Raw genomic sequence first — 26,068 nt, forward strand, 5'->3', positions numbered from 1 at the left:
GATTCTCAAGGCTGCAGCGTACGGAGTGAGAAACATTTACAGGAGCAGCTAGCACTATCTCAGCTGCAAGTATTCCGAGCTAAATGGCACTTCGGGTGGACTGGGCACTGGGTCTGAGAAATCAATGCAGTTTTAAAAATACAGAAACAGGACAGCTTAGGGAAAGACAGTGGGGAGTTTTAACCACCAAAAATGGTGTTGGGTGGAATGTTTTTTATTTATTCACTTGTGGGATGTGGGTGTCACTGGCAAGGCCAGATTTATTGCCCATCCATAATTGCCCTTGGGAAGGTGGTGGTGAGCTGCCTTCTTGAACCACTGCAGTCCTTGGGGTGTAGGTACACCCACAGTGCTGTTAGGGAGGGAGTTCCAGGTAAAAGCCTGCTCGGGTCTGCAAATGAGATCCACCAAGCCCCACAGAACCCCATCCGACCCCAAGCCCAAACCAGCCCAAGTCCTTCCATTTTTTCCCGCGCTTGACCCGACCCGACCATCAGCCAACCAACCTTCCGTGTTTCACTTTGTTCCTTATCTGCACAAGCTTAAAATAACTAGAAAAACCACCTTTAAAGTCCAAAAAGTAAATTAACATTAAAGTCACTTACCTGAGGTTGTGATAGAGCGTGTCCGATCCGGCCCGACCCGACCCGAGCCCGAATGCTGGACCCTGAAGAGCGACACGACCCGAACCCGACACATGTTGTCGGGTCCCATCGGGTTCGAGTCGGGTAGCAGGCCTTTAGTTCCAGGATTTTGACCCAGCGACAGTGAAGGAACGGCGATGTAGTTCCAAGTAAGGACGGTGGGTGGGCAACTTGCAAGTGATTGTGTTCCCATGCATCTGCTGTCCTTGTCCTTCTCAGTGGTCGAGGTCACGGGCTTAGAAGGTGCCCTCGAAGGAGCCTTGGTGTATTGCTGTAGTGCATTTTGTATATGGTATCCACTAGTATCCAGGCAAGTGGAGAGTATTCCATCACACTCCTGACTTGTTGCTTGTAGATGATGGACAGGCTTTGGGGAGACAGGAGGTGTGTTACTCACTTCAGAATTCCCAGTCTCTGACCTCCTCTTCCATCTACAGCATTTATATGGCTGGTCCAGTTCAGTTTCTGGTCAATGGTAACCCCAGGATGTTGATAGTGGGGGATTCAATGATGGCAATGCCATTGAACTTCAAGGGGAGATGGTTAGATTCTCTCTTGTTGAGATGGTCATTGCCTGGCACTTGTGTGGCGCGAATGCTACTTGCCATGTATCAGCCCAAGCCTGGATGTTGTTCAGGTCTTGCTGCATCTGGACATGGGCTGCTTCAGTATCTGAGGAGTCGCGAATGGTGCTGAACATTGTGCAATCATTAGCGAACATCCCCACTTCTGACCTTATGATGGTGGGAAGGTCATTGATGAAGCAGCTGAAGGCCATGTCACTCCCCTGAGGAACTCCTGCAGTGATGTCCTGGGACTGAGATGATTGACCTCCAACAACCACAACCATCTTCCTTTGTGCAGGTATGACTCCAACCAGTGGAGAGTTTTATCCCTGATTCCCATTGACTCCAGCCAGGGCTCCTTGATGCCATACTGGGTCACATGCTGCCTTGATGTCAAGGGCAGTCACTCTCACCTCACCTCTACAGTTCAGTTCTTTTGTCCATGTTTGGACCAAGGCTGTAATGAGGTCAGGAGCTGAGTGGCCCTGGCTGAACCCAAACTGAGCATCAGTGAGCAGGTTATTGCTGAGCAAGTGCTGTTGATAGACCTGTCAACGACCCCTTCCATCACTTTGCTAATGATCGAGAGTAGACTATTAGGACAGTAATTGGCTGGGTTGGATTTGTCCTGCTTTTTGTGTACAGGCCATACCTGGGCAATTTTCCACATTTACGGGTAGATGCCAATGTTGTGGCTGTACTGGAACAGCTTGGCTAGGGGCACGGCAAGTTCTGGAGTATGTCTTCAGTGCTATTGCCGGAATGTTGTCAGACCCATGGCCGTTGCAGTATCCAGTGCCTTCAGCCATTTCTTGATGTCACGTGTAGTGAATTGGATTGGCTGAAGACAGGCATCTGTGATGCTGGGGACTTCAGGAGGAGGCCGAGATGTATCATCCGCTCAGCATTTCTAGCTGAAGATGGATGCAAATGCTTCAGCCTTTTCTTTTGCACTGATGTGCTGGGCTCCCCCACCGTTCATGGCTGGATGTGGCAGGACTGCAGAGCTTAGCTCTGATCCGTTGGTTGTGAGATCATTTAACCCTGTCTATCACATGCTGCTTCTGCTGTTTGGCACGCAAGTAGTCCTGTGTTGTAACTTGACCAGGTTGACACCTCATTTTTGAGGTATGCCTGGTGCTGCTCCTGGCATGCCCTCCTGCACTCTTCATTGAACCAGGGTTGATTCCCCCATCTTGATGGTAATGGTAGAGTAGGGGATATGCCGGGCCATGAGGTTACAGATTGTGGTTGAGTACAATTCTGCTGCTGCTGATGGCCCACAGCGCCTCATGGATGCCCAGTTTGGAGGGTATCCTCAATGTGAAGGCAGGCTCAGGGTTTCCCAGTAAGTCAGAAAATTTAGAGAAGTGCTGTTCCAATATCCCTGCAGCAGTGTGAATAGTGTGACCAGTTTAAAGCAAGCTGTTACTCTGGATTGGGCGCAGTACAACATAAAAACACAGGAGCAGGAGGAGGCCATTCAGCCCCTCGAGCCCCTGTTCTGCCATTCAGTTTTATCACAGCTGATCTGTACCTCAGGCAGGATATATTGGCCTTAGTGGGGATGCAGCACAGATTTACCAGAACGATACCAGGACTAAAATTATGAAGACAATTTGCACAAACAACTTTCATTTATAAAGCCTTTAACTTAGTAAAACATCCTGTTGCGTTTCACAGAAGTACTATCAGGCAAAATTTGACACCTTGCCATTCTAGGGCACGTGAGCTTGGTCAAAGAGGCTGCTATTCCTTTGAGTTTCGACGGTTGAGGAGTGATCCACTTTTGGCGTTTAAAACAATAGAAGGATTCAATAGAGCAGGTACAAAGAAACTATTTCCTCTGGTGATGAAATTCAGAAGAAGGGAACGTAATCTTAAAATTAGAGCTAGACTTTTCAGGAATGAAATCAGGAAGTAGTTTTTCCTACAAAGGGGAGTGGAAATCTGGAATTCTTTCTCCAGAAGGTTGTGCAACTGAAATTTTCAAGGCTGATATGAGCAGGTTTTTATTAGGCAAAGTCACCAAAGGATATGGAGTGAAGTCGGGTAAATGGACTTGAGGTACAGATCAGCTGTGATAAAACTGAATGGCAGAACAGGGGCTCGAGGGGCTGAATGGCCTCCTCCTGCTCCTGTGTTTTTATGTTGTACTGCGCCCAATCCAGAGTAACAGCCTGCTTTAAACTGGTCACACTATTCACACTGCTGCAGGGATATTGGAACAGCACTTCTATAAATTTTCTGACTTACTGGGAAACCCTGAGCCCGCCAATAACATGTACTGTAACTGTATATCAGAGTTAGCATGTCAACAAGTCAATTATAGGTCACCAAGTAATCTTTATACATAAGTTTGTCTTAACAGGTTACATCTTGTTTCAGGTTATGGCAACTGGATCAGAAGTAAGAGTTGAGGAATATTTTCAATGTTTGATTTGCAACCAGCCGGTCACTAAGCCCAAGCTTCTCCTCTGCCTTCACACCTTTTGTGAAGATTGCTTACGGAAAGAATATCGTGGGAAAGGTGTCAAATGTCCCATTTGTGAGATGGTGACCGCGGGAGACCCCACTTCCTTACAGGACAACATACTTGTGGCAAACTTACAGAGTAAAGTGAACAAGCAGCAGCAAATTCTAGCAAGTGTGGAGCTGTGCTGTGCTTCTTGTGAGGACAGTACTCCTCCAGAGTTCATGTGCCTGGAGTGTGATAAGCTCCTGTGTACAAAGTGCCTCCATACACATCAAGTGCTAATGACGGATCATAAGAAGCATGTTCAGACCTTGGGGACATTGAGGAAGTTGGATTCTGATGAGTTTTTGAAGATTCTTAGAAGACCAAAGCACCTTTTTTGCAGTACTCACGATGATCAGCAACTCAGGTAATCTTGGCTCCTGAAGGATGGTCTTACTGTTTCATTTGAAAGTTTTTTATTCTTATTTTCACTCTACTTTGATCACATTGAACTAGTAGCTTGCCAGCCCTGAGAGAGAGGGCCACAGGAACACTGGGGAGGTGATAAATAGAAAGCATCTGTGACCCACACATGGGGCTGGATTTGCCAGTCAGAAAATGGCAGCCTCCCTGCATGGGATCCGCACCTCCGCACCACAATCATGTGGCGGGGGTGGCATTGGCTACACTGTTCACGGTGTCACCTGATGCAAGACAGGTACTAGCGCCATTTTTAAAAGGCTGCCATCGCTACAAGTGGTTTAACATAATGCGGAGTTGACCCCTTCCCCACCTCATTGTCGCCAGCTTCTCCTGGACGGGAAAGTGAAGGCGCGTGAGTGCCACACGACCTGCTCAAAATTGGGAACGGAGGGTAAGATCCTGGGGAGTTAAATTTAAATTTATGCAGAGAGCTATTTTAAATATGTAAAGTAGGGTCCCGTTGCAGAGCGGCAGCAGTGCCATCACGGAGCCTCGCCACCGACGGCAAGTACGGGCTCGGCAATCCCGGCATTGGGCTCCGTAGCAGCCACTGCCGCTCCGATTCTCCCCCTCACCCCCCCCCACCCCCCCCCACCCCACAACAAAACCCGACATCGGGCTGAGAACTAAATCCAGCTCATGGAGTGAAAGGAACAGGTTCACTTAGACCACTCTCATAACCTCCAAATGGACCCTCAGTCGGGGAATGTGGGAGGTAAGGGGTGTGTCTGACCCCGACTCGGGGAATGTGAATAGTACATCATCTGCCTGTACCTTTGCTTGGAAAATTAGCATTGGACAAGATCAGTCTATCCCTTATTTTGAGAACGTGGATGGTACTGGGTCAGTCTATCCCTACCTGAGGCAATGTGCACGCCTGAGGATGTACCAGCCTGTCCCTGAGGGAACATGTGTGATGTGGAGGACACCAAAGCTAGGGACAGTGCTGGCAGCAAAGCACTGAATATATCTTCTGTTTGGATTCAATTGTCTGAACAAACTTTTAATTCTACTTTCTGTTTAGTCTCTATTGTAGAACCTGCTCAGTCTGGTTGTGTGTCCTGTGTTTGGTGCTGGAACATAAGGACCATAACTGCAGTGGCATCAGGAAACAGATTGCCACACAGAAGAATGAGCTACGAGAGATGTTGGGTGCAGTGCAAGAGAATGAGACCAAGTTCAGCAAAACGCAGGGAGACCTGGAGATGCTCGTAGACAAGCTGAACGGTGACAAATACAAAATGGAAGAACTCATCAAAGCAAGAGTTATTGCTGCCATCGAAAAGGTTAAAGAGGAGGAGAACAGGCTACTAAATGAGCTGAAGGAACTCCACTCAGCTGAAATACAGAAGCTGCAGGAAGGTTTCACAAAGACAGAGAACGTGCTAAAAAGAATGACGGTGAGCAAAAGTCTGGTGTCCCAGTTGCTTCGCTATGCCACGGAGCAGGAGGTCTTGGAGCTGCAAGGAATGATTAAAACAGCACTCAACAGCCTCCAGAAAGAGAAGCCTCTCAATGTACAAATGGCGAACACGGTGATAGATTTTCAGGAGTGTTGGGTTTATCCAAAGAAAATGCTGGGCAATCTGATCATCACAAAATGTGAGTAATACCTAGAACTCCCCACCTGCTCTGCACCCTCCTCTTTTCTTTAAATGGGAACTAGGTGAAAGCAATAATAGCACTGAGCTCAAAAAGAGCCTTTGCTGAGCGTGCTGGTCCAGAGCATTGAATCATTGGGTGCTACACCGTGGGACTGTGGCTTTGAGTCTCCACCAGGAACAGTCAGTAGGAGAGTCCCTCAGGCCACATGTCCTTAGAATCTTCCAAGAGCCAGCAATAACTGGGCCCTGTGCCCCTTCCAGGAGTATTTACAGAACCCAAAATCTGTGCAGCTCCCAGCAAATTACCCAGACTTGCACCTTGTCCATTCCAGGCTATTACCCAGACTCGCACCCTGTTCATGGGGGAGCAGGGTCTCTCAGCAAGGACTCCCCTATCATCCTTCGTACTTGGTTATCAATCAAGGGATTGATAATTCCCACGGCAGCACAAATTCTGAAAATTAAGGCACTTGTTGATGAAAAAAACTTTTAATCATTAAATGAGTGGCGTATAGATGTGTAAAAACATTCGGAACCTATAGCTATTGGGTTTAGCTCTTTTTGCTCTCTATGTTTGAATGGTTTCTCTTTGTGCTTGAGTTTGGTAACATGGACAACATCAAGAACTGTTTTGAATGAATGATGTAATTAAAGGGATGTTAATCAGTTCATAGATGCGATAGAACTGGTGTTAAGGCCACTTATACATCTGCTTAAATTATTCCTTTTCAGTTCGACCAGATCAGAGGTTACCATTGCCTGGGTGCAATCCTGCTGCATCGTGTAGTAAAGAGGTGAATATATATAATTAATTCAGAGTATAAGGATTTATAGCAGTTGATTATTTTGCAATATGATCTTACAAAACTGACTTAAGAGTAGGTTTAATTAGTAATTATCTCTGCCTTTAAAACTATCAGCAACAAAGGGTGATGTGCTACGTATCAGTGTCAGGAGTCTCTTGAGAACAACAAACTCAAAGCTTGGTCAGCCTGCTGTTATTTCAATTCCCCAAGTATTACTTGGTTCTTTACTTACTTGTTCCTGCTGTATATCACGAGTCATAAGGTGGATGTACTTGTTCCGAAGGAAGGTGTAATAAATGGTCATGTGCTGATTGCTTTTCCTGACATGCTTCTCTTCCTATGGAGAGGATAGATGGAATGTCTGATGTCTGTAGATAACCCCCTCGGATGCTGGGATGAATGTGTTGGAGTAGTCACATACAATAGTCCGACTCTTCTTTATGTGTTTACAACATTCCAATCCAGGGGCCTAACCTTAACTAGATACATCCAGCACTTGGCTGCCTCTGTCTGTGTGTGTCTGATATTCATCCTTTATCTGGGCTCCATTAACCCTTTCCTAGTCTAAATGCTTCATACTATCTAACTACCCTAGTCGTAAGGCCTGTGCATCCCCCATGTTCCAACAATGTCATGCTTGCCTTCCTAACTGACTTATGATGCAGGCTAACATTGGGGCTGGTGGGCACCATATTATCGAGTGCAGAAGCCTCAGGCCTACAAAATGTCTGATGTATTCAGTGCAGCCCAATGCAGCCAGCCAGCCAGAACAAAGGAAGTTGGGAGTCTGAACTGTGTGCAAGACTCATTAGGATCATAAAAACATTTATATTGTTCTCCACCACCAACCTCAGCCATCACCCCCACCTCCTGCCCTCCCCCCGACCTACAATATGACTAAAGGGATTGAACATTGCTTCAGTTACCAAACACCCGATCCCAATCTTTCCTGAAGAGAACACCCAGTCAAGAAAAACAGCAATATTTTCACATTCCCTTTCCTGAGGGTCACACAACCTTTCTCCTCCTCCAACTCACTTTAGCCTGTAAGGGCTGTAGCATTTACCTGTTGCTGATCCATCATAGCTGCCAGTAGACCTTCACTGCTCACAGAATCACAGAATAATACAGTGCAGAAGAGGCCCTTCGGCCCATCGAGTCTGCACCGCTGCATTAAACACCTGACCTGTCTACCTAATCCCATTTGCCAGCAGTTGGCCCATAGCCTTGAATGTTATGACATGCCAAGTGCTCATCCAGGTACTTTTTAAAGGATGTGAGGCAACCTGCCTCTACCACCCTCCCAGGCAGTGCATTCCAGACCATCACCACCCTCTGGGTAAAAAAGTTCTTCCTCAAATCCCTCCAAAACCTCCTGCCCCTCACCTTAAACTTGTGTCCCCTTGTAACTGACCCTTCAACTAAGGGGAACAACTGCTCCCTATCCACCCTGTCCATGCCCCTCATAACCTTGTACACCTCGATCAGGTCACCCCTCAGTCTTCTCTGCTCCAGCGAAAACAACCCAAGCCTATCCAACCTCTCTTCATAGCTTAAATGTTCCATCCCATGCAACATCCTGGTGAATCGCCTCTGCACCCCCTCCAGTGCAATCACATCCTTCCTATAATGTGGCGACCAGAATTGCACACAGTACTCCAGCTGTGGCCTTACCAAAGTTCTATGCAACTCCAACATGACCTCCCTGCTTTTGTAATCTATGCCTCGATTGATAAAGGCAAATGTCCCATATGCCTTTTTCACCACCCTATTAACCTGACCTTCTGCCTTCAGAGATCTATGGACAAACACGCCAAGGTCCCTTTGTTCCTTGGAACTTCCCAGTGTCAGGTCATACTGAATACTTCCGTGTCCCATTACTCCTTCCAAAGTGTATCATCTCACACTTTTCAGGGTTTAATTCCATCTGCCACTTTTCTACCCATTTGACCATCCCGTCTATATCTTCCTGTAACCTAAGACACTGAACCTCACTGTTAACCACTCGGCCAATCTTTGTGTCATCCACGAACTTTTCCTACCCCCCACATAGTCATCTATGTTGTTTATATAAGTGACAAACAAAAGGGGACCCAGCACAGATCCCTGTGGTACACCACTGGACACTGGCTTCCAGTCACTAAAACAGCCGTCTGTCATCACTCTCTGTCTCCCACAGCTAAGCCAATTTTGAATCCACCTTATCAAGTTACCCTGTATCCCATGTGCATTTACTTTCTTGATAAGTCTCCCATGTGGGACCTTGTCAAAGGCTTTGCTGAAATCCATGTAAACTACATCAACTGCACTACCCTCATCTACACACTTGGTCACATTCTCAAAAAATTCAATCAAATTTGTTAGGCATGACCTCTCTCTGACAAAGCCATGCTAACTATTCCTAATCAAATTTTGCCTCTCCAAGTGGAGATAGATTCTCTCCTTCAGAATTTTCTTCAATAGTTTCCCTACCACTGACGTGAGACTCACTGGTCTGTAGTTCCCTGGCTTATCTCTACAACCTTTCTTAAATAGTGGGACCACATTAGCTGTTCTCCAGTCCTCTGGCACCTCCCCCGTGGCCAGAGAGGAATTACAAATTTGGGTCAGAGCCCCTGCAATCTCCACCCTCACCTCCCACAGCATCCTGGGACACAAATCGTCCGGACCTGGAGATTTGTCCACTTTTAAGCCTGCCAAAACCTCCAATACCTTGTCACTCCCTATGACAATTTGCTCAAGAACCTCACCGTCTCTCTCTCTCTAAGTTCCATATCTACATCCTTATTCTCTTGGGTGAAGACAGATGTGAAGTATTCGTTCAACACCCTACCAATGTCCTTTGGCTCCACCCACAAATTTCCCCCTTGGTTCCTAATGGGTCCTACTCTTTCCCTGGTTATCCTCTTCCCATTGATATACTTATAGAATATCTTGGGATTTTCCCTACTTTTACCAGCCAGAGCTTTCTCATATCCCCTCTTTGCTCTCCTAATTGCTTTCTTAAGCTCCATCCTACATTATTTGCTAAAAGCCTCTCTTTTCCTTCTCATCGTACCCTGAATGTTTCTGGTCACCCATGGTTCTCTGGGCTTGTTGTTCCTACCTATTACCCCAGAGGGAACATGTTGGGACTGGACCCTCCCCATTTCCTTTTGGAATGCCTCCCACTGCTCTTCTGTAGATTTCCCGACAAGTAACTTTTTCCAGTCTACCTTGGCCAGATCCTGCCTTATTTTACTAAAATTCGCTCTCCCCCAATCCACAACCTTTTTTTGCAACTTGTCTATTTCTTTCTCCATACCAAGCTTAAATTGTACCATGTTGTGGTCGCTATCACCAAAATGTCCCCCACCAACACACCAACCACCTGTCCGGCTTCATTCCCCAGAATTAGGTCCAGCACTGCACCCTCCCTTGTTGGATCCTCTACATATTGAGCTATAAAGTTCTCCTGTATACATTTTAAGAACTCCACTCCATCTAAGCCCTTAACACGATAACTATCCCAATTAATGTTGGGAAAGTGCTCACTGGAAACTGAAATTCTGGCCTAAAGCCTTGTGCTCCCAGTGGTTCATCTTTAAATGGGCTGATCACAACAACAACAACAACAACAATTGCATTCATACAGTAAAAATGTCTCAAGTTGCTTCACAGAAGCATTATCAAACAAAGTTTGACCGGGGTCACATAAGGAGATAGGAAGACAGATGACCAAAAGTTTGGTCAAAGATGTAGGTTTTAAGGAGCTTCTTAAAGGGTGAGAGGTAGAGAGGTGGAAAAGTTTAGGGAGGGTATTCCAGAGCTTCGCGCCTCAGTAGCTGAAGGTATGGCTGCCAATAGTAGAGCAAATTAAATTGGAAATGCGCAAGAGCCAGTATTGGAAGAATGCAACAATCTGGGTGGGTCATAAGGCTGGTGGAGATTACACACATAAAGAGGACAAGGCCAATGAGGGATTTGAAAACAAGGATGAGAATTTTAAAATTGAGGCTTAGCCAGACTTGGAGCCAATGTAGGTCAGTGAGCACAGGGGTGATGGGTGAACTGGACTTGGTACGAGTTCAGATAGAAGCAGCAGAGTTTTGGATGAGCTCAGATTTATAGAGGGTGCGAGGTGGGAGGCTAGCCAGGAGAGCACTGGAATAATCTTGCAGTAATTATCAAATGAGGCCAACTCATTTATGTGCATTGCACAGAATGCCTCGGGGACAGTGGTCCTACAATGACCACACTATTGGCCCCATTACTCACATATTTTAATGAATAGTGAAATAATTCCTCAATTAAGCTGTGTTATCCTTGCACCCGCCAGTCTGGCTATAGAGATTTTACTGGGGAAGAGCCTATCAGAAGGAACTCTAGGTCTATAAACTCCATCAGGAGAGTTTCCAGGCAAACAGGAGTTTCTCCTCCCATTCCACACTTCCATCATGAGTTTAGTTCCATTGAATATGGTACTGCTGATGTGTACACACAACTTGCTGTGATTTCATTCCTGCTACTGCAGTATGTTTATCATGGGGATGATTAAAACTTCCTGAAATTGGTGTTATGGGGCTCAAAATGATGTCGGTAACTTTACCGTCTCATCATCATTGTCCCATTTACTGGGGTCTGGCACTCAGTGGTCAAAACACCTTGCCTGCTTTTGGTGGTCGGCTTCTTTTAACATGTAAACCAGGTCCTATGATGTAGAGAGGACCCTAATTGCTAAAAAAGGATTCTAATTGCCATCTTAGGACAGACCTAGTTGGAGATGGGCTGAGAGAATATCTATCATCCCACTCATTCCCCATTCCAATCCATCTCCATCCAAGAAAAGCACCAAAATAACCCTTTGGGAATACATTGCCTTCCCCATTCTCCACCTCTGTCCCTTTACCTCCTCTGCCTTTCCCCCTCCTGCTCTGCCTATTTGCCCCATCCGTCTTCTCTCTCCCTTCTTCGCAGATCCCCTCTTCTCTCCTTTTCTTCCTGCCCTGCTCTTTCCCTCTCCCATCCTGAACTTCCCCACTTACTCCGAACTTCTTCATTTTCAACTTGTGGATTTGGAATTGCCACCACAGTGAATCATTTGTAAATGTTAAATTGCATTTGACATAAGATGGAATCTGAGTGACAAGCTAAGCGGGGAATGCATGAGGAAAGGTCTGGCTGTAATATGGGGCCTGGGGTAGTTGTTGGTTCCACATGAATGGAATTTGTGTTCTGTCCATAACACGGTTAAACAATTACTCATTTCTTCAGGTTATGGCGCACACTTCTCAAACACTCTGCGACAAAAGAAAATATGATGCAGCCGGGGAAAGGCAACCCCCCAAAAAACAGCGTGTGAAAGAGGAGCCAAGTAACAGTGCAGAGGGAATTTCCACCACTTTTCCCAACTACCATTTGAACAGCCCTACCCCGCATATAGAGAGTGTTATTTCGTGTGCTGAGGACGATGGAAAGCAAACGGAATCCGTTATTCTGGACACAGTAGGTAAACTGACATTCCTTACGTTTTCAGAAATATTTTAACACTGCCAATAAATCTATTCCATGTTTCTTTCCTCCAATCATATTTACTTTTGAGTGAATTTTTATGCTCTTTAAGAAAGAAAGAGCATTTACAGTCCCTTTTCTTGGCAGCAGGATATTCCAAATCACCACACAACCGGTGAATTAGTTTTGACAAGTAATCATTGTTACTTGAGTGGGAGTCAATACACATGGAGCAGGGTCCACAAATAGCAAGTGAAAGAAATGATCAGTTAAGTTACTTTTGTTGCTATTGGTTGAGGGATAGCTGTTGGCCAGGATGCTGGAAGTCTCCCTGCTCTTGTTAGAATAGTGTTGTTGGATCTTTACACCCACGGAACAAACAACAAACAGATGGTAGACAGTTCAATGTCTCATCCAAAAACTCGCAGCTCTGACAATGTCCTGAAATGAAGTGTTGACTGAAGTTCTGGAATGAGGTTTGTCCACACAACCTTCTGAATCAAGCGAGAATTCTACGACTGAGCCAAGCTGACACGTGGAGCTAATGAGCGTGCCGGCTTCTGTCAGTTGGCAGCATTCTGAGTTAAAAGTTTGTGTGTTTAAGCTCCATTACAGGATTTGAGTACACAGTCTGATGCAGTACTGAGGGTGTGCTGCAGTCGAGAATACTGTCTTTCAGGTGAGATGTTAAACCATGGGCCTGTCTGCTTGTTCAGGCAGAAGTAAAGGATCCCACTGTCAAAATGCAACAAAGAGCAGGGAGTTCTCTCCGTGTCCTGGCCAACATTCTCCTTCAACCAACATGATCAATAACAGATTCCCTGGTCATTCAGCTCATTTGGTACTTGTGGCACCTTGCTGGTGGCAAATTGACTTCCATATTTGTCTACAAAATGACAATGCCTGTACTTCAAAGGAGCTTCCTCGTTTGTGAAGCACTTTGGCTTGACGGAGGATGTGAAAGGCGCTAGGTAAATTTCAGTTCATTCTTTCAGTGTGAGATTCTAATGCTGGGGAAAGAGCAGATTCTTTTTGCATCCAACACCAACATTGAGCACACCAGCAGAAGTACCGGGTGAGCCCGTTTTAAGGGTTCAGCTGCCCTCATTAGATGTTGTGAGGCCACCTTATGAATCTCATTTAGTTTAGAGATACAGCACTGAAACAGGCCCTTCGGCCCACCAAGTCTGTGCCGACCATCAACCACCCATTTATACTAATCCTACACTAATCCCATATTCCTACCACATCCCCACCTATCCCTATATTTCCCTACCACCTATCTATACTAGGGACAATTTATAATGGAGAATTTACCTACCAACCTGCAAGTCTTTTTGGTTTGTGGGAGGAAACCGGAGCACCCGGAGAAAACCCACGCAGACACAGGGAGAACTTGCAAACTCCACACAGGCAGTACCCAGAATTGAACCCGGGTCGCTGGAGCTGTGAGGCTGCGGTGCTAACCACTGCGCCACTGTGCCGCCCGGCTGAATAAGCTCACTGTGCATCTCAATCCATGCACAGGGAATGTGATGTAGGGAGCCCATAGAATACCAGAAAGCAAGCAGCTCTTTAAAAGCTGCTGCTGAAAATTAAAGAGATAAAAATTTGGGGGTAAAGATTATGTGAGTCTTTTTAAAGGAGCAAAAATGACTGTCTTTGCTCCAGGACCTGCAAGCAGGAGACTAGATGATCCTAGACCCTAAACACTGGGGTCCCAAGAAGCAGGCTGAATGATTTTACCTCTTTCTGCCCTTTATACAATAAGACTCTAATTTACACATTACACATCAATTATTGTAAAGTGCTTTACACAGCCAATTACATTTTGAAATGCATTGTTGTTATGTAGTAGTTAATATGATCATTTGCTCTCTCTGATATAACTTCATGCAAATTATAAATCAGCGGCAATTTTCTGTGTTTTTGACATGACTACTGATGAAATCTGGAAGCTATTGCCAGTGTTGGCAGGTATCAGACACTGGGCCTCGATTTTAATGCACCCGATGGGCAGGATAGGGTTAGTGGTGGGGTGGGGCTTAAAATATTGGAATTGCATAACCCGACCTCAACCACAGCATTCCCAGCTGGCGTAATATTTATGGCAGCGATTCAGTCCCGGGGCGAGACACCCGCTAAAAGCAGGCATGGACTGACTTAAGATTCAGAGTCATGGCTTAATGATGTCATTGGTGTTGTGATGTATTTTCACCCTCACCAGAGGTGGAGTCTCGTGCTGTCTGTTACCCGGCAACAGGAACATGGCATGAGGAACCAACTGGCAAGAAGATGTCCAGATAAATTTGCCACATTGCCTGTGTTGAAGCTTTTTGAGGGCCAGGAGGAGGAGGAATGTTCTCTCAGGCCTCACAAGGGAAACTTATGGTTTTCAGCTAAAAATGCTGAGACCTCCTCCCTCCCGGTTGCAATTGTGTCCGGAGCCTTCCTCCTCCACCTCTGACTGCCAGGGATTGTTCCCACGGCTCCCCAGCGGCAGCCTCCTACCGCTAAATTCCTACTCCCACCAGCTAGCCATATCTATTTAAGTGAGGCCCTACTTTTAAAAATTGGCAGGGTCTCCCCGTCCTGCCCTTGCTGGGTTCTTCTCCTATTTCTGGACTCCCCTGCATCCTTCCTGCCTCCCCATTAATATTGAGGCCTATGTGTCTACACTTGTTATTTTGTGAAGTATTTGAGTGCCCACTCACACACAATGTTCAATTTTGATCCTTTCTTCCCTCCTTTTCTAGTGGAGCTTATACATATAGATTCCGAAGATTCCAACTGTGATTAGTCGCAGGTAAAAGTCCTGATGCCAGCTTTCTTCAGCAAGCAATGCAAACATTTTTAATATTTGTAGTGATCTGGAATCCACTGTCTGAAAGGGAGGTGAAAGCAGATTCAAAAGATAATTGCATAGGTACCTGAAAAATAAAAAAATTGCAGGGCTATGGAGAAGAGTGGAGGAGTGAGACTACTTGGATAACTCTTTCAATGAGCCAGCACAGGCACAGTGGGCCGAATGGCCTCTCCTTCTGCACGATAAGATTCTGTGGCCCTATGATTTTTTAATGCAGCATTGCTTGCAATCAATTACAGAATCTTTCAGCTAGGGAAGAACAAGAGGATGACTGACTGCTGCTCTTGGAACAAGATACAGATGTCTATTTACACCAAAAGTTAATAATTCTTCATTTACATACAGATCTGTGGAGCATATAGAGGCAAATTAAGCCTTGCACCTGAGGATTACAAACTCAGGCTTCACTTCCATAGTGCAGTATGACACAGGAAAGACTCATACCAGGAATTTCCTCAGGAGTTCTCCCAATTAGACGCCCTAACTTTGACAGCAGATTGACTGAAATCCTATTTACATTGTGTAAATGGTCTTTCTGACGATCTTCTGCCAAAGTTAGGGCAGCTAGTCAGGAGAAGCTGATAGGACAGTCCCAACATCTGTGCTATGTGCTGCTCTACATTGTGAGAATGCATAATTCTTTGTATGTATTGTGTGGGGATGTTTTGTTTCCTAGTATTCAAATACATCATCGGGATAGTTTTACCCTCCCCAATTATAAAGGAACAAAGACTGGGGATAGACCCAGAGAAAACAGATATGGAGAAATTGGGAATAAGGAGACAGCTACCTGCACCCTTAGATTCACATATACCTACACAGGTCTCATTTCTAACAGTTTCCCTATTTTAGAGATATATACTTAGATATTCTCCAGGCCACATAGACAAATGCATTATTTTTAATTTTTCATCTCATTGTATTGAGTAATGCCAACTATAAGGAATGACAGTATTTTCCCATTCATTGGACATTGTCAACATCAAGCAGTCTCAGATCAGGTTCAAAGTAAAGCCCCCTCTACACTGTCTCAAGACATACTCCAAGGCCAGGTACAGCACGGGTTAAATATACAGTAGAGTATAGCTCCCATTACACTATCCTGTGAAATACTCCCAGCCAGGTACAGTATCTATTAAATGCAGAATTAGGCTCACTGTGCAGTGCTTAAGCAAGTGTTTTATGCTTACCGAAACAGCTCTTATTAAAGTCACAAATGATATCCTATGTGACTGTGACAAAGGTAAACTTTCCCTTCAAGTCCTTCTCGACCTGTCGGCAGCCTTTGACATGGTTGACCACACCATCCTCCTCCAACGCCTGTCAACTGTCGTCCAGTTGGGTGGGACTGCACTCACCTGGTTCTATTCTTAACTACCGTAGCCACAGAATCACTTGCAATGGCTTCTCTTCCAGCTCCCACATCGTTACCTTTGGTGTTCCTCAAGGATCTATCCTAGGCCACCTCCTATTTCTCAGCTACATGCTGCCCTTCGGCAACACCATCCGAAAGCACGGTGTTATTTTTCATATGTATGCTGATGACACTCAGCTTTACCTCCCTATCACTTCTCTCAACTCCTCCACTGTTGCTAAAATATCCGACATCCAGTACTGGATGAGCAGAAATGTCCTCTTTGGGAATACTGATTGGGTTTTCGATCCCTGCTTCAAACTCTGTTCCCTAGCTACCAACTCCATCCCTCTCCCTGGTAACATTCTGAGATTAAGCCAGTCTGTTCACAACCTTGATGTTACATTTGACCCTGAGATGAGCTTCCGACCTCAAATTCGTGCCATTACTAAGACTGGCTATTTCCACCTCTGTAATATTGCCCGACTTTGTCCCTGTCTCAGCTCATCTACTGCTGAAACCCTCTTTCATGCCTTAGTTACCTCTCCACTTAACTATTCCAACACACTATGGCTGGTCTCCCACATTCTACTCTCTGTAAACTTGAGGTCATCTGGCCTCTTAAGCATCCCTAATTTTAATCGCTGTACAATTGGTGGCCATGCCTAGGCCCTAAGGTCTGGAATACCCTCCCTACACTTCTCTGCCTTGCTACCTCACTTTTTTCCTTTAAGATATTCCTTAAAACCTATCTCTTTGATCAAGCTTTTGGCCACCTGACCTAATATCTCCTTATGTGGCTTGTTGTCATACTTTGTTTTATAATGCTCCTGTGATGCACCTTGGGACGTTTTATTATGTCAAAGGCTTTATATAAATATAACTTGTTGTTATTATCAACTGTTCTGCTCAGACCCAAATGTATGGCAGTGTCTGAAGTCTCTGTAACAGACGTGTGGACAATGATGGAGTCATACACATATGGTCACTGGATAGTATGAGCAGGAATCCTGGCTGACTTTTCTTTCCCTAGCTGTGAGATATTGTGACCAACTGCAGCACCCCTACTCCCACCTTAGCTAACCGAGCACAGGCTAGGCCTCGAAGCTGAGACCTGCCTGGTAGTATGGCTCAGAAATCATAAGAACAATCTGGGATGAGAAAAACTCATATTGACCATCAATGCCCATCGCTGAAACCAGATGCAGGAAGGATGTTCCCGATGGCGGGGGAATCCAGGACCAGGGGTCACAGTCTAAGGATAAGGGGTACGCCATTTAGGACTGAGATGAGGAGGGATTTCTTCATCAGAGACTGGTGAACCTGTGGAATTCTCCCAAATTGAGGCCAAATCATTAAATATATTCAAGAGTTAGATATAGTTCTTAGGGCTAAAGGGATCAAGGGATACGGGAAGAAAGCGGGAACAGGGTGCTGAGTTTGGATGATCAACCATGATCGTATTGAATGGTGGTGCAGGCTCGAATGGCCGAATGGCCTACTCCTGCTCCTATTTTCTATGTTTCTAACTCCTCCAGGCTACTCTCCAATTGCCTTTTGAATGCAGTTAATTCTAAACCTTACCTTACAGCTTATTCCAAACATTTCTCACCATTTCAATAAACATGTTCTTCCTAATATCTGTTTTAAATTTATTCTTCACTCAATTAACTTTTTATCAAGCTGCCTGGCTTACTTTGAATACCATTAAATATCTTATATATCGCACCGAGAATCCTTTAACCACATTCTCTTCAGGCTCTAGGGTTTGAGCGTCTTTAAATTTCCCTCGTGGTTCCTACCCTATTCTTGCGGTGTCAACCTTATGTTCTCCATGCCCTCTGCAATACATAGATATATTCCTTTTTGTGACATGGTGACCAACTTGATATCGTGCTCCATGTTGGGACTAACCGGTGCTTTGAAAAGTTTGACGTCAGTTGACATACTCTGGTGAAATAACCCAACCCAACATTCCGCTTGCTTTTTTAAAATTGTTTTATTACCTTGACTGCACAGTCCATCATCAGCTTCGTGGTCCCTGACCAAGTCCCTGTTCCAATTCGATCCAATTCATTGTGCAATAATGTGGTACATATTTTGCCCAAAAAGCAATACTGTGCAGTTATATTAAATTTGATTTGTCTGAATCTTTCTGTATATCTTTTTACCAAGTCCTCTGCTCTCCCTATTGCCTGCAAATTTGATAAAGCTCGCAATACAGTTGGTTCTGATAAGCTCACTGAACCACTGGGAAGCTCTGCTGTCATTTCAAACTCAAAAAAGGTTTCATAAAAGTTCATGTGTCAGACGTTGCACTGAGTGTGACAGCTTCGACAGAGGCCCTGGGTCAACTCCCCAATCTTTCCTATGTTAATATGTGGTGCTGGTCTGCCTGAGAGCAGGTCCTCAGCTCTTTTTTCTCCACCAGGAGAGATGAGAATGACTAGGGAAGAGGGTATATGAGGTGATTTCCTGTTGCCTTCCTGAGACGGGACAGGAATTGAACCTGTGCTGTTGACAGTGTTCTGAACCACATGCTAGCCATCTAGCCAAGTAAGCCACCCAGTTGCCCTGTTAGTATGTAGGCCTAAAAAAAAAACAGGGTTATAACTTTAAAGAGAGCGATGCAGACAGATGTAGAAATACTGAGTAAGAGATGACGGTGTCTGAGAAGTTACTATTTAACCAGTACTGTATCAGAAATGTGCTTTATTAAAATGTTTTTAGAAACTTTCAGTTTTACAGATAAAAGTTGAATAAATAACCAAACTCATTGATTGTGAGATACTGAAGCTTGGGCTGCTTTATTTTAGGTAGGACTTCAAATCTCATTCACTGACTGTAGTAACTGTAATTAAACTTGAAACAATAATTCGGGACAAAATTAATAGTCACATGGACAAATGGGGGTTAATTAAGGAAAGCCACCATGGATTTGTTAAGGGAAAATCATGTTTAACTAACCTTCTGGAGTTTTTTGAAGGGGTAACAGAGAGGGTTGATGAGGGTAATGCTGTTGATGTGGTGTACCTGGACTTTTAAAAGGCTTTTGATACAGTGCCACACAACAGACTTTTGAGCAAAGTTCTGGTTCATAGAATAAAAGGGACAGTAGCAACATGGATACAAAATTGGTTGAGTGGCAGCACAGAGTAGTGTTTAATGGATGTTTTCGGGCTGGAGGAAGATTTGTAATGGAGTTCCCCAGGGGTCAGTGTTAGGACCATTGCTCTTCCTGATATATATATTAATGACCTAGACTTTGGTGTACAGGGCACAAATTCAAAATGTGAGCATGATACGAAACTTGGAAGCATTGTGAACTGTGAGGAGGATAGTACAGAACTTCAAACAAGTTGGTGGAATGGGCAGACAGGTGGCAGATGAAGTTCAATGCAGAGAAATGTGAAGCGATTCATTCTGGTAGGAAGAACATAGAGAGACAATGTAGAATAAAGGGCACAATTCTAAAGGGGGTGCAGGAACAGAGGGACCTAGGTGTATATGTGCATAAGTCATTGAAGGTAGCAGGGCAGGTTGAGAGAGTAGTTAATAAAGCATACAGTATCCTAAGCTTTATTAATAGGAGCATAGATTACAATAGCAAGGAGGTTCTGTTGAACTTGTATAAGATACTAGTTCAACCTCAGCTGGAGTATTGTGTCCAGTTCTGGGTGCAGCATTTAAGGAAAGATTTGAGGGCATTAGAGAGAATGCAGAAAAGATTCACGAGAATCTTCCAGGGATGAGGAACTACATTTACGAAGATAGATTAGAGAAGTTGGGACTGTTTTCCTTGAAGAGAAGTTTGAGAGGAGATTTGATTGAGGTATTCAAAATCATGAGGGGTTTGGACAGAGTAGAGAGGGAGAAACTGTTCCCAGCCATGAAAGGATCAAGAACGAGAGGGCACAGGTTTAAGGTAATTGGCAAAAGAAGCGACGGCAACATGAGGAAAAACATTTTCACGCAGCAAGTGGTTAGGATCTGGAATGCATTGCCAGAGAGCAGTGGAGGTAGGTTCAATCGAGGCATTCAAAAGGGAATTAGCTAGTTATCTGAAAAGGAAGAACGTACAGGGTTATGGGAAGGTGGTGGGTGAATGGCACGAGGTGAATTGCTCACTTAGAGAGTCAGCGCAGGCACGATGGGCCGAATGGCCTCCTTCTGTGCTGTAACAATTCTGTGGTCCAAAGAGCCACTTCAGAGAGAGTATAAAACGTTCAGGTGTTGTTCCGATACATATATGGGAGCAAACCTATGTCAAACAACAGCCTGAGGCATGTAGCTGGCCATGCCATCCAACAGACTGATCATCCAGCTCCCCAAAAACAATTTTGTTTCCAAAAAATATACTTTATTCATAAAAATTGGCAAAAATACATTACAAAAGTGTTCAGAACAATTCAAATTTCACATTTCGGAAAGTACAATAGAGATCAGATCTCTTCGATAGAGAAAAACATGAAGTGCCTCACAATGCTTGCCATTCCATTTTAAATGCAATGTACATTTGCACGACATAGCAAAAAGCATTTTGGTGTATACAGCCCGAGGGTTTTACATGGGTTCTAGCCACTCGGTTCACTATGGTGGGAGGACCTTACACCTTGGCCTTTCCCCATTGAGCCTATGCGGCGGATGTCCCAAGCTTTAGTGCGTCCCTCAGCACGTAGTCCTGGACCTTGGAATTTGTCAGTCTGCAACACTCGGTCGTGGACAACTCTTTGCGCTATAAGACCAGTAGGTTTCGGGAAGACCAAATAGCACTGATGGTCCTCCAGCAGCAGTTGATGTTTATCTTGGTGTATGTCCCTGGGAACAGCCCGTAGAGCACAGACTCCTGTGTTACAGAGCAGCTCGGGATGAACCTCGACAAAAACCACTGCATCTCTTTCCACACCTGCTTTGCAAAAGCACATTCCAGAAGGACATGGGCAACTGTCTCTTCTCCACCATAGTCACCTCGAGGGCAGCGTGTGCAGGTGGTGAGATTCCAGGCGTGCAGGAAGGATCTGACGGGGAGGGTCCTTCTCACCACCAGCCAAGCTACATTTTGATGCTTGTTTGAAAGTTCTGGTGATGAGGCATTCTGTCAAATGACTTTGGCAGTCTGCTCGGAGAACCATCCGACAGGATCCACCATCTCCTTTACCCATAGGGCCTTGAGGACATTCCGTGCAGACTGCTGCTTGATGGATTGGTGGTCAAAGGTGTTTTTCTGCACGAACGTTTCCACGAAGGATAGGTGGTATGGCACGGTCCAACTGGATGGAGCATTCCGTGGCAATGTGACCAGACCCATCCTTCGCAACACAGGGGACAGATAGAGCTTCAGCACGTAGTTTGCGTACTGGGGCTCTACACACGGCTTGCTGCAGCTGCACACACAGGTGGCCATCAGGATGAAGGTGACATTGGGTACATTTTTCCCCCTTTATCCAGAGGTTTGAACATTGTGTCCCTCCGGACCTGTTCCATTTTGGATCTTCAGATAAAGTGGAAGATGGCTCTGGTGACCGTCACAGCGCAGGAGTGGGGTATGGGCCAGACCTGCACCACATACAGCAACAACGTGAGTGCCTCGCACCTGATGACCAGGTTCTTACCCACAATGGAGAGAGATCGCTGCTCCCACATGCTCAGTTTATGGTGTACCCTAGCTACTTGCTCCTTCCAGGTTTTGGTGCATGCCCCGGCCCTTCCGAACCATATCCCCAGCACCTTCAGGTAGTTTGACCTGATGGTGCGGGGGACAAAGGATCGGTCAGCCCAGTTCCCAAAGAACATGGCCTCACTCTTGCCGTGGTTAACTTTGGGTCCCGAGGCCAGTTCGAACTGGTCACAGATGCTCATCAGTCTGTGAACGGACAGCGGATCCGAGCAGAAGACGGTGATGTCATCCATGTACAGGGCAGCTTTGACCTGAATGCCTCCACTGCCTGGGATTGTCACCCCTCTTATACTCGCATCCTCCTAATGGACTCAGAAAAAGGTTTGATACAGCAAACAAACAAGACAGGGGAGAGAGGACAGCCATGTCTGACTCCAGATTGGATCGGGAAACTTTCTGATTCCCAACCATTGATTGAAACTGCGATGTTTGTGTAGAGCAGTTGGATCCAATTGCAGATTTCCTCCCCAAACCCCATTTTGGAGAGCACGTCCATCGTGTAGGTGTGTGATATCCTGTCAAAAGCCTTCTCCTGGTCCTGACTGATGATGCAGGTGTCCACCCTCCTGTCCCGTACATAGACGATCGTATCCCTGAGTAGCATGAGACTATCGGAGATCTTCCTGCCGGGTACAGTGCAGGTCTGATCAGGGTGGATCACCAACTCCAGAGCAGACTTGACCCGACTGGCTATGACTTTTGACAGAATCCTGTAGTCAACATTAAGCAGTGAGATGGGCCGCCAATTTCAGATTTCCGCCCTCGCCCCCTTCCGCTTGTAGATGAGGGTGATGATGCCTTTCCTCTGACGTGCTGCCGACCAGGAGCATACTCTCGTATACTTCCAGCAGGTCCGGGCTGACCCAGTCCCACAGGGCCGAATACAACTCAACTGGTAAGCCGTCGCTTCCGGGAGTTTTACTGGTCTCGAAGGGCCTGATGGCCTTTGTCAGCTCGTCTAGAGTTGACTCTCCCACGTAATGTCATCTATGAACTCAGTGATAGATGACAGAAAGGACAGGGAGGCCATGCTGTTCGTGGGCTTCACGTCATACAGCCCAGCATAAAAGGATTTGCTGACCCTTAGTATGTCGGACTGCGAAGACGTTACCGAGTCGTCCTCTTCCTTCAGGTTGCTGATCACAGAGCTCTCCCTGTGTACCTTAAGGAAGAAGTAACGCGAGCACGTCTCATCCTGCTCAACGGAGCGGACTCTGGACCGGACGGTGATCTTGGAGGCCTCCGTGGCGAAGAGCTAGGCCTGCTGGCTCTTCACCTCTTGAAGGTGCTGCTTGACCTCGACCCCATCGTCTGTAGCCGGAGCAGATTTTGCATTCTTTTCTGGAGTGGGGTCATTTCTCTCTGTCTCTCTCTCACCTTCTGAACACTTTTGAAGATAAAGAACCTCTTGATGTTCTCCTTGATCGCCTCCCACCAGTGCACTGGAGACTCAAAGAGGGGTTTCACGTTTCTCCAATCTTTGTAATCCCTTTTGAGTTCCTCAACGTTCTCTGGGGTTAGCAGTGTAACATTGAGCTTCCATGTCCCCCTGCTGGTCATCCTGTAATTGACAGTCAGCCAGTAAGAAGCAGTGGTCAGAGAAGAACACTGTGAAAGCATGGGACACAAACAGGAAGTCGATCCTGGAATGGGCAGACCCCTCCGGTCTTGACCAGGTGTATCTATGCTGTGCTCCGTCTGCAGGTTTGCTGAAGATATCGTGCAGCTTGGCATCTTTTACTGTTTCCATTAGGAATCTGGACGTAGCGTCCAGTTTGCTGTCGCCACTGCCGGATCGTCCAGCTGCATCAATGATGCAGTTAAAGTCACCGCCTAGGATGACCGGCCTGGGCGTCGCCAGCAGCAGAGGCAGCTGCTGGAAGACGGTCAGCTGTTCGCTGTATTGGACTGGGGTGTACACATTGATTAACTGGAGTGGAGCATTGTTGTACATTACATCTGCTACAAGGACGCAACCGCCCACCTGCTCCTTAACTTCGGAGATGGTGAAGTTGCCTCCCGCAGCAGAATACCCAGGCCAGAGGAATGGGAATCATTACCCCCTGACCAGATCGATGGCCCATGGGACCACCATCGCAACCACTGCCTGTAAGTGCTGAGGTGTGGTATTTCACGCTGCTGCAGAAACAGTAGGTTGGCTTTGACCTTGACCAGGTAGCACTAGGTCGTGGATTTAACACTACGCATGTTAATAGAAACAATTGTTATACTCATTTAAAACTGGATGTTGCTTACACACCAGGTGTCCTGACTAGTCCCAGTCCTTGGCTATGTTCCTGCATACCCATTGTGTGCACAAGCTTTTGCACATGTGTTGGGCTCAGAAAAACCTTCTGGTCACTCACGGGGGGTTTGTTCCACTGGGGTGACATCAGCTGGGGTCTTGTAGACAGCTAGGTTTGGGCTGTCCTCTGCTGGTGGTGTCTTCCTCCTCGAGGACGTTTCTGCTTTTGGCTTTCCGGAGCTGGAGTGCACTGGAAGATTTGCTTCTCTCGGTCTCCCGGAGCTGGGGTGTGCTGGGCATCTTGCTGGGTTCAGCGCTTTGGGGTTGGGGGATGCTGGGCCCATCGCTGCTTCCAGTGCCCCAGAGTTGGGGGGGGCTTTCTCTTCTAGCAGCTTTGCATTCTGCCGCTTCTTTTGCATGTGCCTTCTTTCTGGCCCTTCCTCGTCCGTTGAGGAGCAGCTGCCCTAGTCTGTCTCTGACGGTAGCCTCCTCTTACCACTGGTTTGGGTGGTGACCTGTTCCTTTTTTGGGACTGCTTTTTTGTGGTTTTACTTTTGACCACTTTCCACTCATCTGAATGTCCCACTGCTGCCTCCTCCTCCATGGATTCTGTGTGTTGAAGAGTTGTTTCTGGGGGAAGGGGGTAGGTGTAAGGTCGCTGGTTGCAGCTGCCTTCCCTTTTCGCTCCTTCTCAGGATTTTCCTCGCTGGGGGGAGGGTTGCTGGTCTCCTTCGCAGCACGAGGCGCTTTCACTGTTCCTTCCTCCAGCCATTCCCGTGACCTTGCCGTCTGTGCATAATTGAGGCAGTGCTTGGGAGCAGGTCTTGTAGAGGTGGACTGCCCCACCACACAGGTTGCAGCATTTACTCTGCTTACAGTCCTTTTTGTGATGGTCTTCCTGCTTGCAGTTCTTGCAGATGACTGTGCTGCAGTTGGCTGCCACATGACCATATTTGCCACAGGTGCAACAAACTCTGGGCTGCCCAGTCTCGACCAAGAAGCCTTGACTTTCCCCGATAGCGAAGCTGGAGGGAGGATGGATGATGGCTCCGTTGGCATCGACCTTCAAAGTGATCTTGACCTGTCGCTTGCTGGTCCAAATCCCAAAGGGGTCCTTGACCTCGGTGCTGCTGCCGGCCACCTCGATGTACCTGGCGAGGAAGGTGAGTACATCGACGATAGGGACATGGGGGTTGCAGAGGTGGATTGTCACCACCCGGTTGCATCGCAATGGCAGCATGAAGAGCGGCTCCGCCATGAGGATCGACAGCGGCGCCTGGTTTCCTCTCTCCTTGAGCACCTTCAGGAACTTGATGCATCCCACCACATCGCATCGAAATATCCACTGCTGGGCAAGTCCTGCAGGCAGAAGATGTCTGCTGTTTGGAATCCACAGCATTCGGTCAGGATTTTCTTCATTAAGAAGGTGTGGTCAATGGGTGCACCTGTTATCTTTCACCCTAATGGTGTTACACAGCCCCTGGCCTGGAGCTCTCGTGTTGGTTGCAGCCATTCTTTGCTTGAAGCTTTACTAGGACAAGTACTAAAACCCCAACCAACCGGAAAACAACAACCACAGTAGTTCTCCAATCCCAAAGGGCGAAATGCCAGAAAAACGGCGCAGAAACACCCTCCCCCCCCCCCCCCAAAAAAACCTGCAGGATGAAAGGCCACTGATCACGGTCTCTCCCCTGCCAGGTATCACACCATGTGTTCTCCAGCTCCCCGAAAATGAGCATGGGGACTGTAGTGCGCAATTAACCCGCTCCCGTTCCTTCTGTACATGCAGTGTGTTTAAATTCTGTTTTCGATGATCTGTGTGTGCAGCCAGCCAGGCTGACACTGTTCAGCAGGGGGAGGGGGCCCGCTCTCACA

General features: G+C 46.4%; 1 protein-coding gene across 4 annotated transcripts; it reads left to right on the top strand.

The window, feature by feature from the left end:
• On the top strand, window positions 1–19,049 carry LOC137382869 (protein PML-like). 4 transcript variants are annotated; one of them, XM_068055413.1, is made up of 6 exons: window positions 1–65; window positions 3,599–4,095; window positions 5,176–5,753; window positions 6,488–6,549; window positions 11,815–12,049; window positions 14,808–19,049. In XM_068055413.1, the coding sequence occupies exons 2-6, from the start codon at window positions 3,602–3,604 to the stop codon at window positions 14,849–14,851; spliced, it is 1,413 nt and encodes a 470-aa protein (XP_067911514.1). In that variant the 5' UTR covers window positions 1–65; window positions 3,599–3,601; the 3' UTR covers window positions 14,852–19,049. The 4 variants fall into 4 exon arrangements, with proteins under 4 accessions (XP_067911514.1, XP_067911513.1, XP_067911512.1 ...); XM_068055412.1 differs by lacking the exon at window positions 1–65 and adding an exon at window positions 1,351–1,508 and having other exon boundaries at window positions 11,815–12,045; XM_068055411.1 differs by lacking the exon at window positions 1–65 and adding an exon at window positions 1,352–1,508.
• Window positions 19,050–26,068: the final 7,019 nt, after the last annotated feature.

Source organism: Heterodontus francisci, chromosome 23, assembly GCF_036365525.1.
Source record: "Heterodontus francisci isolate sHetFra1 chromosome 23, sHetFra1.hap1, whole genome shotgun sequence".
Taxonomy (NCBI): Eukaryota; Metazoa; Chordata; class Chondrichthyes; order Heterodontiformes; family Heterodontidae; genus Heterodontus; species Heterodontus francisci.